This window comes from Poecilia formosa, unplaced genomic scaffold (genome assembly GCF_000485575.1).
Source record: "Poecilia formosa unplaced genomic scaffold, Poecilia_formosa-5.1.2 Scaffold4, whole genome shotgun sequence".
Lineage (NCBI taxonomy): Eukaryota > Metazoa > Chordata > Actinopteri > Cyprinodontiformes > Poeciliidae > Poecilia > Poecilia formosa.
Genome location: NW_006799943.1, coordinates 5,710,732 through 5,725,890, shown reverse-complemented (window position 1 = coordinate 5,725,890; position 15,159 = coordinate 5,710,732). Strand labels below are relative to the sequence as shown.

Genomic DNA, 15,159 nt, shown 5'->3' with positions numbered 1-15,159 from the left:
GCCGAGTTATTGTGGAGCCGTATGTTGCTGACCCCCGTTCTAGAATATTTCAAGATTTAAAGACTTTCGACTCTTCAAAAGCAGAGAAATGGTCCAAATTCACACTCTGAAAACCAAAAGCCATGTCTTGTTTTGTTTTTCAGAATCAAAATAAGAAGAATTTTATTGTCAATGTCGGAAAGACAACAAAATTGCAGTTCCAGTTCCAGTGATTTTGATGAAACTTTAAAAAATAAAAAAAATAAAAAAAAACCTACAGATGACAAGAATAGGCTGGTTCAAAGTAAATAATTTAAAAATGAAATATAAAACTGCATGACTAAAATTTGAGTCCTGAAACGTGTGGAATATTTAGGGGACAACGTGTAGAGACCCTGAGTTCTTCGCTTCCTTGTACGACTACAACTGATTGTGAGTCAGACCCTAAAAGCCGTTCAGCTTTCCCCTGCTCGGCGTAAAACCGCATCCTACAGCCAGCACGGTCTCACTGCATGTTCTTCAAAAGCACAAAGAGTGTACCACTGACATATAAAGATGTCAACACGACTGATTGATCCAGACGGAACATATTGACACTGGGATTTCGGAGTGCAGTCTGCTGAGATGCTGCCTGGCTGTCTGAAGACATTGTTGACTCTGTTTTGCGCTCTGCGAGTCGTTTCGTCTGCCTCCGTCAGGCAGTAGATTTGCGCCGGACCAGCGTTAACAGAGGCGTCTCGTTCCATGCAGGTTACGGATCAGTGCCATCCGAAGTTTTGCCCCGCGAGCTGGTAGAAGCGCTGGTTGTGAGGCTTGTAGAAATCCCTCAGTTTCTGGATCACCTCTGGGTCTATGGAGACGTGTGTCCTCCCTTTTGTCTTACCCAGACAGTGGGGTTTACTGCTGCCCTCTGGCTTCTTTAGGCAGGGAAATCCTTTTGTTTTGTTGAAGTAGAAGTGCTTGTCTGTGACTATCCTCTGCAGGCCCAGAAAGTCCTGGACTTTGCCCAGTTCTCCAGCCGGGTCAGAGATGAGCCTCTCCCCGCTGACCAGATGGATCTGATTCCTGGGGAACCAAGCCAGCCAACGCTCCATGTGTTGTGCGTAGAGGCCGATCCACAGTGGGCTCCACAGAGAGTCAATCTGACCTAGAGATACAGGTAGGGAGAAAAGGGATTGGTTATTATGTGGAAATGTTTTTAGGTTGGGGTCTGGACACGGAAACATTCGGTTCTAGTCAACGGTGTGGCCAAGGTCAAAGTATTTGACATCTACAATTGCTCCCAGGCAAACTAATCCAGACGGTATTAAATGATTCTGAGTGTAAAATGAAGGTGTTGAAAATGTTGGATTCAATATACAACCATGGAGTGGTCTTGTACTTTGCAATATAGTAGCTTCTTTTGGTAGCATTCTAAGGACCTGTTAGCGTTATATCCAGGGATCGTAAGAAGATTTGACTTAATAAATAGCATGGATTGACCTTAAGTTTCTTTTTTTAAATGTGGTTTTCATGAAAGTTTATGAGCATTCATAGCTGACTTGGATCAGATAAATATGTTTGCATCTTCATTTTTCTATGGATAAAAAGTTTGTAATGCTAATTCTAAAGACAGCTAATGGTTAGCTGAGTAGAAACAGACACCTAGTTGGATGCGTGTGATCTTCTTGACAATGAGTGATCCTCCTGTAGATGTTACAATTTTGTTGATACTGTTGAAATTTTAGTTTTTTTATACAAACACGCAAAAAATATCAAACAGTCTCTGATTTTTGGTTGCTTTGAGTACACGAGAACTCAAAGTGATGGATGATTTCTCAGGTGATTTCATTTGCTTCACATCACCTCCAGGACATACCATGGTCAAAGCTAAGGTCTTGGTAATACTTTTAATGATGAAATGTAATTTCCCAAAGCGTACCTGTGGTGCGGTTCTTGAAGGCCAGGCTCTCAAAGGACGGGATGCCGGGGGTCTTGGAGATGATCTGCGTATAATCTGATATGGCTCGCGTCACAGGGTCGCGAACGACCACTATCAGCTTCACATCCTGCGACATGGCATGGACCCGCGCTGGCGTGTCCACTGTGACGAAGTACCGGGGCGTCTTCTCCATGACTATTTGCCCATCAAGGGCTTTGGGCATCATACTTCTGGAGGTAGAAGACAAAATAATTTAGGTTAGACGACTGCTTTCAAAAGCCTGTACACCCACCTCCACTAAAATAACAGGTTTTTGAAACCAAAGGGTTGAGAAAATTAAGAATTTCAATATAACATTTTGTTTAGCATGTTAGTGTTTTTGCTAACTTAGCTTCCCCTAAATTATTTTATCTTAACGCTAATTTACTTAGCTGTCTTGTAAATTTTCAGCTGAGTAAAGTTTGACATCTGTGTTGAAGTTTTGGTTATTGACTATTAATAATTCTTCGGTCATTTAGTCTGGATATGTTCAAATCGAAGTCTTGAGTTTCCCACAACTTTAAGATGTGTTCCTGGTCTTGAATGACATGGCTGAATTACTTCCTAAACATGCAGTGAAGCTCTCCAAAGTCTTCCTAATGACCTAATTACTTAACTCAGTTTAAAGTTTGAGTAAAGCAATTAGGCTTTCTGACCGAAGCCAACTAGGGAAAATCAGTTAGCAAAATACCTTGAAACTGAAACCATGAGTGAAATGTCTGTTCCAGAAAGCAAATCTGGCACTGTTGAGGGTGATATACAATGTAGCAACACTAGTATTACTGACACGTAATGAGTATCAGCGTTGTTGAATTTAGCCTATTAGCATTAGCTTCCACTAAATAGCATGTTTTTATCATTAGTGGAGCTAATGTTTATGAGCAGTGCGTTCAGGTTAGTGCTACTATCTTTTTAGTTTTTGTTCCTGATGAATACCTCTGCATATTATTTATGTCAATTTATTTACACAAATTTTGCATTAACATTGTAAAGGTTAATATAAAATTAACATTTACATTAACAATGTAAATGTTAATGTAAAATTAACATTTTCAAATTAAACGTGAATTTTGCAAGGGCAAAAAAATTCACATTTGCCGTTGTATTTTGAAATAAAGCATAGCACTATTAAATCTGGCTTTACCTCATTTGATTAAGTTATATTTACCATCTCACAGAACCGGAGTGTGGATAAAGATGATACAAGTTTTTTCTGTTGTAAATTTGTTCAGTATGTAGTAATATCCTTAGTCAACAGTGAGATCACCCTCTTGTCAGAGCGTACACCCATCCCCACGCACACGCACACACGGTCTGCCTCATACAAGCCCACACCCCATTATTCACTCTGACATTCATCATACAAAACACATGACAGCATGAGCCGTGACAGGGCATCGTAACCCTGACCGACATCCAGATGAAAGCAGCGCAACACAAATACAAAGAGTCTCTCCCTGATCCCGTCCAGCGTTGCGCTCCTCTGTCTCCACGCCAAAGCCCAGCAGATGGGATTCATTTAGCAGTAAATGACTCCAGAGGCCCTGCAGGACCGGCTGGAGGCTCGGGGACATCTGCCAGCACACCTGCCATACACCTGGTCGGCCGGCCGAACACGCACAAGTCTGATTCAGCATCTCAGCTCGTACGAATGGTAGGCCCGCCTTACATAACCTGGACTGCTGGATGTAGCTTTCAAACCTTTTCCAAAGAAGTCGTTTGAACAATATTGCAGAGAATGGGCAAAAATTTTATTCTTGGAAGATTTTTAAGGCAAAAACCAACAATGACAAAATAAAACATTTCACATAAGCCAAAAAAAATAACATCTTCATGGTCATTAAGTCTTAACTTACTTCTTACTTTATTTAACTCTGTCTATCCCATTGTATCTGGGGTAAAACTAGCCCAGCATTTAGGAAAAGAGCATCAAACTGAATTTTAATAATGATGGTTGTCGTGTGATAGTCTGTTGCTGTTTAGCCTCTTTATTACCTGGAATCATCCAGGTAATAAAGATGACCTGGATCATCTTTATTACCTGGATAATAGGTAATAAATTTCTGAATGCTACAGAAATTCATGCTAATTTCTGTAGCATGAATTTCTGCTACAAAAATTCATGGTTCTGTAGCAGAACCATGAATTTTGTTCTGGTACAGAAAATTCTTTTGACTTCAGGAAAACGATCCAGAACACAACAGGAAGTCCACAGAATGGCTCGCAATGACTACTATGGAGTGGTATAGTCAAAGTCTGGAGATGCTGTGACATAAATTCAGACAGGCTTTTGTTTTTTTTGTCATGTTTGAAAAACCTCCAGGGAGACGCAATTAGAACAATTCAGCCCAGGGAAGCACCACTAGTTATTAAGTTTAGGGGGGGAAATTACTTTTTTCCAACGTAGAAATGTGTTGGTTTGAATAATTTTTCAGGTTATTTTTGTCTGACTGAGGGGGAAACATTTTCCACAGCATTGTAAATGATTTAGTAAGGGCGTTTTTCATGTCCTCTACTGGCAGATTTGCTCTAACAAAGCTAAAAAAATAAGACGAGGTCATAAAACTGCACTGATGTTAGGATTCAGTGTGTGACCCTGTGACATTTTTTTTTTTTGCAGGAATCTTTGTTTTTTGTCGCTTTGTCCTACTTTGATTTTAAAAAAAACACAGTACTGTTTTACATATTTGAAAGAAAAAGTTTTTAATGAGTATTGAATGTGGCATTAATAAAAGAAGGACAAGCAGAGAGCACACACACACACGCACACACACACACGCACACACACAGCTGATAAGAGCCAGGACAGGAAGCTCTAGCAGCGTTCTGCTGTTGGCTCAGGTTTCAGGCGCTCCTGAAACACAAACCTCCCATCAATATCTTCTCCCTTCAAATCTGACAAACACTCACACACACACACGCATGCACGCACACAGCGATTCCATTTGATCAGATGAGTGTGAGGCAGTTTTCACCGCCGCTTAGCCTGAAGACTTCCCTTTTAACTCTAATAACCCAGAGCAGGAGGAGCCACGCAGTCTGTTACACACACACACACACACATGCACACACACACAAAGACCTGGCATGTGCAAGGTACACACACACACACACACAATGCAAAAACACAAACATACATTCATTATTCACTCATTAGTCAATTGCTCACTATCTTCCCTTGGCTCTCCCCGTGGACCCATTTCTAGTGGACACACACACACACATAACGAGAGGCATTTTTTTAAAATCACACACAGACAATCGGCAGACTTAAGAGGTGGGTGTGATGGAGTTTTACCACAGCCTTTAAAGGGAGCCCGTCTGCGTGTGTTTATGTATATGTGTGTGTGTGTGTGTGTGTGTCTCAGATCTGTGAGTGTTTCAAATGAAAGGGGTGGATGACTGATGAAGGAATGATGGCAGTGGACGCAAACGCGCCTCCATTAGCAATCTGCTTGCGAACAGCCTCAGAGCCGAGAGCCCCCATACCATTACCTAAGCACAAAGAGCTAATTACCGCCCCCCTAAGAGCACCATCAAAAGAAAATGTTTCTTATAAATATGTTTCTGCTATGAGCTTAGCTCACGCAGGCCGCGCTAATTGACGGACAAAATAGCCGTTAGCTTGTCGAGCAACAAAAACGCGTCTCCCACTCCAAGCTTGAGGACACGTCTGTGACTTCAAATCCATTCAAATGAAAACACTGTGTTGCGTAACGTTTACTCAGCAACACAATGCAGTTTGTTATTCGTGTGTCGGCTGCGTGTCACCGGAGCAGCTCCTAAAATCACCTGCCTTGTGGGTGGCTTTGCAGCGCCTTAGCAAAAACATTCATAACATACTCTTGTTCGCCTACAGCCGTAAACTTCCAACGTGTTTCATTATGATCTTACGTCATATACCATCAAAAAGGAGCACAATAAATATGACACTTCACTCAGAAGAGGGTAAAAATTTGCAAAATAAAAACTAGTAGCATATTTTTTTTATTAAAAATGACTGTGTAGGTTGCTATGTTGTTGTTGATTTCTCAAAATGACTAAGCAGAATTTAATTATATTTTATCAGTATTGAATGAGCAATCGATTCTCCCCAACGGGAACTTTAATTGCCCTACACTTCCGCCCCAGGAATTGAGCCACACAATCATTATTAAATCAATAGTTTTTACTTAAGGTAGAAGTTTTTAAAATCTACTCGGTTATATGAATTGTCACTTTGTTGGCATACTTTTTTTTCACACAGCTGAAAACACAACATTACCCGATACAGGAGGTGATGAAACACAAAATGTCAGTTTAACATCAGATCTTGTGGTTTTGCCACAGCAGTGACCTCTCCTGGACTTCGTCTGTAAAGTAGGAGGTAAAGCCTCCGCTGTGTTTCGGCCGACACACTAGCAGATCATCTGGAGGCACCATGTGTCAGAGAAAGTCAACTCCCAAAACAGGGCAGCCAAATTAATTGGCAGTTTAAATTCCAGCTTCAGCCGCATCTCTGTGCTCCTCGTTTACTGCTTAGTGCGAGATCAAACGTACAACATGATGGGCAGAGGGATTATCCAGCAGCTTACATTAAGCCTCTGCTTGCCTTTGAGGAACCTCTCTTTTTGTCGTTCATTTTCCAATATCGTGGCGAACCTCCCTTGTGAGTTACCTCGAGCCGGCCAAGGCCACGGGCTATTGATCCTGCGGGGTGGGGGTCCCGAGTGTAGTCGTGGAGCTGGGTGGGATTACATATGTTTATACTGGGAGCGTTATGATGGGGCGTATGAAGCGAGGAGGTGTTGGTGATGATGGAGGTGTAGCGGCGGCGGGGGCTCAGCTGGGACCGGAGAGTGGCAGGTGGAGGCTGAGGTTAGCCAGATCCCTCCGGAGCCCCATCAGTGGCATGCTGTGTCATGTGATGTGTGCCGCATCTGCATCTGTTAAAAAATGTGAAGCAATTACTTTATCCATCACTAAGTCCGTTAGGGCGTAGTTGGAGGCGGGTGTGGGATTCAGTTTATCGCCGATATCTGTGTCAGGAATGAAACAGCAGCCAATCAAATTACATTTACTCTCCACACCCGACTGCTGGTTTCTGAACAGATTATGAGATTTGCGTTTGTTTCCTTTTTTTCATACATTTGCATGAGTGTGTGTTACGGGGAGAACCACTCATCCGTTTCCTCTGTATGGGGGACTATTAAGGAATCAGTCCATTGTGGCTGTGCCCTGTCCACTTCCAGGAGACATCCATCATACAGGGGCCCCCAATATACACCCCCACACCCTGCACTTTTGGTTTCCAAAGCCCCAGGGGAGGGCCTTAATGAGGGCCGGATAGCTCCACCCGTCTGGGCCTTATGGTGATCACCATCAGTACAGTACAGTGACACGGCGAGTAGCTAGCACCTGAACCCCAGCACGGACATAAGTGATAGTCTACGCGACATCACATCTGTCGCTTGATCACCTAGAGGATTAACAACGCTTTGAGGTACGCATTGGCAAGAGGTCCCACGTCATACCATCAGAAAATGCTTTCGCACTGGCCGCTAGTAATTTATTTACTAGCAGATTTGTAATCTTCTCCGATTTGGACGCTAATTACAATCTATTGTTCAAGCACAAGAACACAAGAATGTGTTTTGCGTAGCAGAACAAGGTCGTCAACATATAGGTGTGATTTTTAGATCTCACAGGAGGATCTATGGAAATGTTCCACTAGAGCAACTGAATTTGAAAAGAAGAAAAAATCAGCTCAGATTTTTTTACATACACATATAGAGCATATAGAGATATAGAGATAAACCAGACCAACAAATAATACCAACATACCCCAGGCCAAAGAAAGTAAATGAGTGTTTTTTTTACAAGATTATATTTCATTGTGACTTCTTTCAAGTAACACAGTAAGTCAAATCTGTGCCTGTACCTCAGAGTCAATAATGTATTGATAAATGGTGTTGTGCCATAAGAGCAGAAACAGTAGCCTGCATGTCTATAGAGTGTAAATCATTCTCCCTAATGTGAAGTGTCCTGAAGAAAAGGTAAACCAAACACCTTCGCACACAACTTGCAAGCGGGTTTGTACAGGTATCTTTGATTTACATATTTGTACAGAGCCTGAATCAAACCCTAGCCATAACCCATTTTAAATCCAAACCTAACCCCTAACCCGGATCAAAGACATGATCTCCTTCCACACGACATGCTCTTGGTCCCCCTGAAGACTACCGGTCCTCACAAAGTCGATGATTGTTACAGCCAAGGTTCTAATGATGTACAAACACTGGAAGACAGACACACACACACTTACGCAGAGGGCCAGCTCTGATGACAGTCCCCCAGGTTGAAGCAAAGGTCAGCAGAGATGTGTGAGATTGAGGTAACACACACTTCACCTTTCTCACCCCCAGCTCACCCAAGCCTTATCTCGTCTTCCTCCGTTTTATTGACCTTTTTTCTCCTCAGTCACCCGTCATGTCACCTCCGGTCAGGAAGCACTCATAAGCAAGAAGCGAATTTCCACCTGAGTTTCAGTGAATTCCTGTGTAGCTGCGCGGAGGTAAATGGCTGTGTGTAATATGAGCCCTTTGGGCCCATGCAAGGGAGCCAGGGCGGTTATGCCAACGTAGGATAAAGCTTCCTCCTAATTGTAACAGAAGCTGAGCTGACCAAAGCTAACCACCCTAATGCTGAAGTCACCCCAAGGTCAGCACGAGGAGATAACACAATCGATCCCAGACAGAAAGGGGAAGAAGGAAACTTCCAGTGCATCTCGGGGGCCGTCGCAGTGCTCCTTTCAGATTAGATCTGGGCTTCCAGTGCCATTAGTGGATCTTTGTCGGGGGCTCTGATCTCAATTGCCCCGGTGGAAGCCAAATGTTATTTTACTCTCAAAGAAAAGAAGAGTGATTCAGGGAAAGATACACTGCTGCTGGTCCTCTTTAAATTAAAGCAATGGAGTTTGTGAGATAATCTACTGGCACACAGAATTTAATGACTCAGTTTGTGGTACAGCTGAACTTCAGTTGACCTTTTTATCTGTGCCGCCTTGATAAATCATGTTTATGTCTCGGAATGTTCACTTTTATATTCATAGTTTGTCATAATTGATATACGAGCAAAATTAATGAGTACATGTTTACTTCTACGTGTCAAAAATCCAGTCATTTGGTGCCATTTGGCTTTGGTAAAAGGCCATAATCCATTTCGCCCCTTAGCGCTCGACTCTTGTATTTGTTTTAGTTGCATTTGCAGAATGCCCTGCACTATGGTCCGCTTCCTGCTTCTAGAGCAGGAAGCAGGTCTGCTTCAAAGCAGACTAAATGTGGATGCATTTGGTCTCCGGTCCAAATGCATCCACATATGCATTTGAACTGCGCCAGAGTTCACTTCAAAAGTTCACTTTTTTGGTTGGTGTCAGAGTTTGATTACGCATTCACAGCTTCCCAAATGTACGGAACTTTCTAGACAAATGAATTAAAGTGGGCTAAACAGAGCTACTTTTAATTCACTCTTAGAAATTTTGGTATTATTAGACATTTTGTGAGACTTTCAATGGTGTTTCATCCAGATTAAACTCCAAGTAAGTGCTTGGTTCATGTCAACTCCAAGCACTTACTCCAAGTAAGTGCTTGGAGTTTAATCTGGAGTTTAATCATAATGAAACACATTATGATTATTGACCGAAGCTTTCTGCTACCTACAGAGCAAATATCATATTGATACCCCTTGTATTTTCTGAGTTAGAGTTCATAGTTCGTGACCTGGTAATGGCAATTCTCAGCATTCATCCATTTTGTCAACATTTTTGACTACGTTTTGTGCCTTTAATATTATATTTTCAAAATACTGAGTAGGACAGGAATGTCCTCTCTTCGTTCTGATTAAAAAAAAAAAAAAGATGTCAACCTTACAGGTTAGTCCTGATTATTATTTTTCCCCCTTTGGATTATTCCTGTCATGTTCTTTTAGCAGTGTTTTGGTTTTCTTATTCATTCTCATTAGTTTAATTTTCTGCTATTTAGGTTTGCTGTTCATTCCCTTCTTTAGCTTCTTTAGTAAGTGTTATGTTTTTCTTAGAGTTATGCTTCTTGTGTATTTGTACTTATTTTCTTAATATTGTGATCAGGCCTGTTTCTCAGTTTGGCTTTTGAAGATCCACCATGACACCTTAGGTGGGATGTTTGCATTGACTGAAAGTTTTCAATCCTCAATAGTTTTCCTATACATGTTGTGAAGACTTGATTTTTTTTTTCTTTCCTTCTACTTCTGCCTATTACTCATATTTCTGCAGTTGAACTAAAAAAAAAAAAACTAATGTAATATTCAGCAGTAACATTCAGTGTACAGTTTTTACACTTCATTTTTTTAGAAAATGCAAATATCTATAGTTTCCATTTCACTTATTTTTAGTATTAGTGTTAAAAACGTTCTATGTTTAGTGTTGTTTTGTTGTTTTTTTTATAACCTCAGAAACAAAGATGTGTGTCCTTTGTCTGCCAGTGTGTTCAGGGCGTGGGCCTCGTGTTATGAAGTGATGTGAACACATCATTAACTCTCAGCGCAAAGTGACCCAGAGTCAGAGGTCAATTGACAGAGCTGACAGTGATGTCAAGTGGTTCAACACACAGCGAGGCCCATCTGGTCTGAGGGAGAGACGGGACAATCTGCTGTCACATGCGCGCAGTACCCTCTGATTTTGGGGGCATTTCAACAAAGTGTTGCTATACTGGTATTGTTTAGAGTCTCATAAAATATATTTACTTCTGGTAGCTTCTGTGGCAACCAAAGCAAGGAAGGTCTGTCTATTTTCTATATGATATGGCATTTAAAAAGCAGAATACATCAGCAGCCCCAGATTATCACTTTACCAAAGCCATGAAATGTTAGGATGTAACTAAAGGCATAACGTATAAGAAGTTCCACACACAACAAGTAAGACCGTACATCATTTTCCCAAAAGGAAAAATGACTGAGCTTTTGTTTTCTTTCTGCTCAGCAGTGGGGTTGTTTGGCCTTGAATCTCTCCTCTTAATGACACATTTGCTCAGTTTATTTCTCGTTTTACAACCATGAACACAGACTTTAACTGAAGGTGGTGTTTTCATTTGTTGCTCTTGGAGTAGTTTTGGTAGAGGCCGGCCACTCCTGGGAAGATTCACCCATGTTCCATGTTTTCTTTGCATGCGGTTGGCTGCTGGCTCTCACCGTGTGTCGCTGGAGTCCCAAAGCCATGGGAATGACTTCAGTTTCAACTTTGCTGCTTATCTTTTCTTGAATGTCTTTATGTGACAATGTGTTGGCTTTTTTAGTCAGCTTTCAGCCTGCTTAAAGTCTGCAGTAATCAGGCCTGCTTGGCTGATCGATTAGTTTTTACCCTAAGGGCCTGGTTGGTTTAATTAGCTTGTTTTTCCCTTAATAAGTGAACTTATTTATTATGGGTTTTTTTTTAGTAATAATCTGAAACTTTTATGATTTTATGTGTTTCGTTTAGGGCCAGGTTGAGCCCTGTATTAACATATACGCTGACGATAACTTGATTTCTCTAGGCTACATCAAGATTGTGAGCCAAAAATGTTGATTTGTTGGAAGATTAACTTCAACTTCAAGTCTTGGATACTGAAAGCTAAGAAGATTAAAATATGATAAATAAAAAGGTCTTGATGTTTTTTTTTATCTTTTCTGAAAAGGTTTCTTATAAGAACAGGATTATTTCTTTATGGTTCCAGTTCGACGTTTTGCCAGTTGGGACCCTCATGGTTTGCCATTTTGCTCTTTTCTGCTCCCATTTAAAACCCCTGAGCAAACCATTAACCAACGCAAATCAGTTTTTCCCTCTCTCTCTTTGTGCGTCTGAACATAAATTACATCGTATTTCCACTTAATGTGGTTCTGGTCCTATTTTGGACCAGATGGCTTTTATGAACCCTGCTCAAACCAAAATATCTCCAAACGACCTTCCTCTGGTAGAAAATCATTTTCGAGCTATGCAACCACATTTCCATGCAGTAGAGTAGATTGGAGAACGTTTCTGTAAGCTCTGGTTGTCAAATTTCTTATAAACATACCCTGGAAAGTGTAGAAATGAGTGTGCGGTTGGTGGCGAAACGTCCCGTGGCAGGCGGCTTGATTTCAGTCCAGAAAAGTTATACCTGAGAGGACGAAGAGGCAAAAAAAACGGCACCCTTTTATAACAGAACCGTTCCAAACTTTTAGCTTAGACGACTGTCCTGATGGGCTTTGTTCAAATAAATATTTTCTTACTATTTTAATTTGAAAGAGAAGTCAGCATCTTAAGATTTTCCGCATGGCATCTTTAAAATCTTTGTACAGTTATCCCGAGTCTAGCGGCATGAAATCCTCCAGTCCACACAGTTGTAAAAACTTTAATAAAGCACTTAAATCTGAGGAAAACATTTTTATATCCCCCTTACTATCTCAAACAGAACTGAGTCTCCATGTGTGCCTTTTCGATGATTTCCAAGTTTTCATTGAGCAGGCCGAAAGAAGAGCCACATGACAACAGTAACATCTGGCTCCTGCTTCAAAGATGATTACTCTGCTACTCTTGGAGAACTCATCCAACAGGCCTGACTCCATGGCTCTCTGTCTCTCCATACTGTACAAACAGGCGCAGACCGCCCAGCAGGCACACACACACACACACACACACACACTATCTCAGGCACAGATTGGCAAAGCTGCCAGATGGTGGAGTCTCCATGTCACCTAAACCACAATGAAAGAACTGCAGATAATGTAAGGGTATGTGTTTCCACAGGAGAAAGAGGGGAAAATTTAGAATAGCGAAACGAAAAGTGCCCAAACCTTGATTAAACCTCATGTAACACTACAGATATTTTAATTAGTTTTAGTAGTGATGCTAGCAAAGGTCAGCCATCCCACTCCCCACCACACAGCTTTTATTTATTTATTTATTTATTTATTTATTTATTTATTTATTTATTTATCTTTTTTGATTGTCTTTTGAGTCCTAAAATGATGGAACAGACAATAAGGTAAAAAGTTAGTACACTATTTTAAAAATCATAGTCGCAGAGTTTTGTTTGTTCTAAGTCGCCATTTTCTAGCATATCTGATCAGCTAATTCTACACTTGAAAACTAGAATTTACAGACTGTAAGCAATTAAAAAAACATACGCAATTCTATGATTGAAAATCAGAATGTTCAAGTATAGGAAACATATACTATACTTGAGTATACTAGAGCAATAATTTAGCTATCCGTAAGGAATAACAGCTAGCAAAGGTACGTAATAACAGTTAGCTAACAGTGATGCTAGCAAAGGTCGGCCAGTTCCCACCCCCCACCACACAAATTTTATTTATTTATTTATTTATCATTGTTTGATTGTGTCGTGGGTCCTATAGCTCTAGCTGTTGTTTCTAGCAGTTTTTATTGGTCCTTAGCAATAACCATCCCAAGGTGGATATACTACAAACTATATATATATATATATATATATATATATATATATATTTGAACACACTTACATGAATCACCTGAAAGACTGCTACAACTTTTTGTTTACTCAAGATTAAATCTGCCGCCCCTATCCGTCAGCCACTTAAATAAAATAATAAATCCTAGATATACCTCTAGGTTCTAGTCTAATGTTTTTTATAGATGAAAAAGTGCACTACAAACCTTTTTTTAAAAAACATATATACCGTACATAAAAACTTAATAAGAGAACGGCTGAGTTGGATTCCGGTGTTGCGCGTGCATACCTGTACCAGTCCAGCCCGCGTGCGTAATGCCGATCAAAGAAGTGCGGCTCGGACCCCAGAGCGCGGATGTCCGGGTGGAGCCGCAGGAACTCCAGCAGTGCCCTCGTGCCGCCCTTCTTCACCCCGATGATGAGAGCCTGGGGCAGCCTGCGCGCGGCCGTCCACTCCTTCCCCGAGCTGTTGGTCTCCGGCGCGGGGTGGCCGCTTCCCAGCGCGTCGCTTCCGTTCCCCTCCTGCCGCCATCCCGACGCCCTCGCGAGGAAGTCGCGCGCGGACGGCTTGATTTCAGAGTTCTCCGCGAGTTCCGACTCGCAGCCTCCAGTGAGAAGGTAGACCAGGGAGAAGCAGATGATGCTCAGAGAGGAGGCGATGGTGAGCCGGTGGAAGAGCCGCCGCAGGTCGGTGTTCGGGGGGTGGAGGTGATGCTGGCTGAAGTGGTGGTGGTGGCGGTGGTAAAAGGCTGCCATCCCTCGGCTGTCAGTGCCACATGGCCGGCCATTCTACCGCGAAGTTCAGCTCACATCCTAACTCCTGGAGAGGCTCTCTGTCATTGCGCTCAGCTGCTCTCTACCTCCTTCATTTTGTGCGTCTGGAGCGCACCGAGCAGCCCCCCTTTTCTCCCTCCTTCCTGTCGTTTACTCAGCCCCAAAAAGTAATTCAGCCAGACTATTTTTTTTTCTTTTTTTGCAATCACTTACTTGCCAAGATGAGAGAAAATGAAACCGTGATATCCGAGCTGCGCTGCCGCGTCTTTGCACTTCGCGGGATTACTCTTGTCTCATTTCACGAAGATCCGCATCCAGGCATCTCTCTATCATTCTCTTTCGCTCTCTCTCTCTCTCTGCCTCCTCCTGTCTTTCAGTCTGCCTCTTCTTCCTCTCCTCCCGGTTTCATTGGGGGGTCATGGCCCGAGGCGAGTTTAATTCCATTATTATAATATCAGGCAGTCCTCCGACTGAATGAACCGAGTGCGTAAACCCGCTCACATGTTCTTTTGTCGCGCTCGTCTAATGTGACTTTCAGAGCTTTGCAAACATATAACATGCCAACTCAAAAACAAACAAACAAACAAACAAACACAAACTCCGATTTTGATGCAATTTCACTGAAATTGCATCAAAAAAGTGGCGCATGATCTGGGTTTCAAAATGTGGCACCTCTTCATCTCTCCACGAGAACTTTGGATTCTCAAATGGATGCAGGTATGCACTTTGACTAGGCAGGTCTAGCACATGAATTTGCTGCAGAGCTTCCTCCAAAGCATGTTTATGTACCACCACCACTATGTTAGATTGGGCTAAATAGCTAATCATTGCACAAAAACATATAATGGAATGGTTTAGATCAGAGCTGCATGCCTGTCAGAATGGATTAGTCAGAGTTAGGGAAGTTACCACAACTCCCAAGCTATGGAATATAGCCCCAAAAATGAGTGCATTCCCAGCCAAAAAACAAAACAAAACAAAAACAAAACA

General features: G+C 41.9%; 1 protein-coding gene across 1 annotated transcript; it reads right to left on the bottom strand.

Annotated features, from left to right (window-relative positions):
• Positions 1-247: 247 nt before the first annotated feature.
• On the bottom strand, positions 248-14,766 carry hs3st3l (heparan sulfate (glucosamine) 3-O-sulfotransferase 3-like). Its single transcript, XM_007561386.2, has 3 exons — positions 13,685-14,766; positions 1,901-2,130; positions 248-1,126 (listed from the first exon to the last, which is right to left on the bottom strand). Exons 1-3 carry the CDS (start codon positions 14,149-14,151, stop codon positions 738-740), a joined length of 1,086 nt encoding a protein of 361 aa, XP_007561448.1. The 5' UTR covers positions 14,152-14,766; the 3' UTR covers positions 248-737.
• Positions 14,767-15,159: the final 393 nt, after the last annotated feature.

Bases quoted from the DNA above. Each gene is read 5' to 3' on its own strand.
- hs3st3l (XM_007561386.2), bottom strand. From the start codon at position 14,151: ATGGCAGCCTTTTACCACCGCCACCACCACCACTTCAGCCAGCATCAC. The intron at 2,131-13,684 runs GTATGCACGCGC...TTCTACCTCCAG, and splicing joins CGCGGGCTGGACTGGTACAG to AAGTATGATGCCCAAAGCCC. The intron at 1,127-1,900 runs GTACGCTTTGGG...CTGTATCTCTAG, and splicing joins CTTCAAGAACCGCACCACAG to GTCAGATTGACTCTCTGTGG.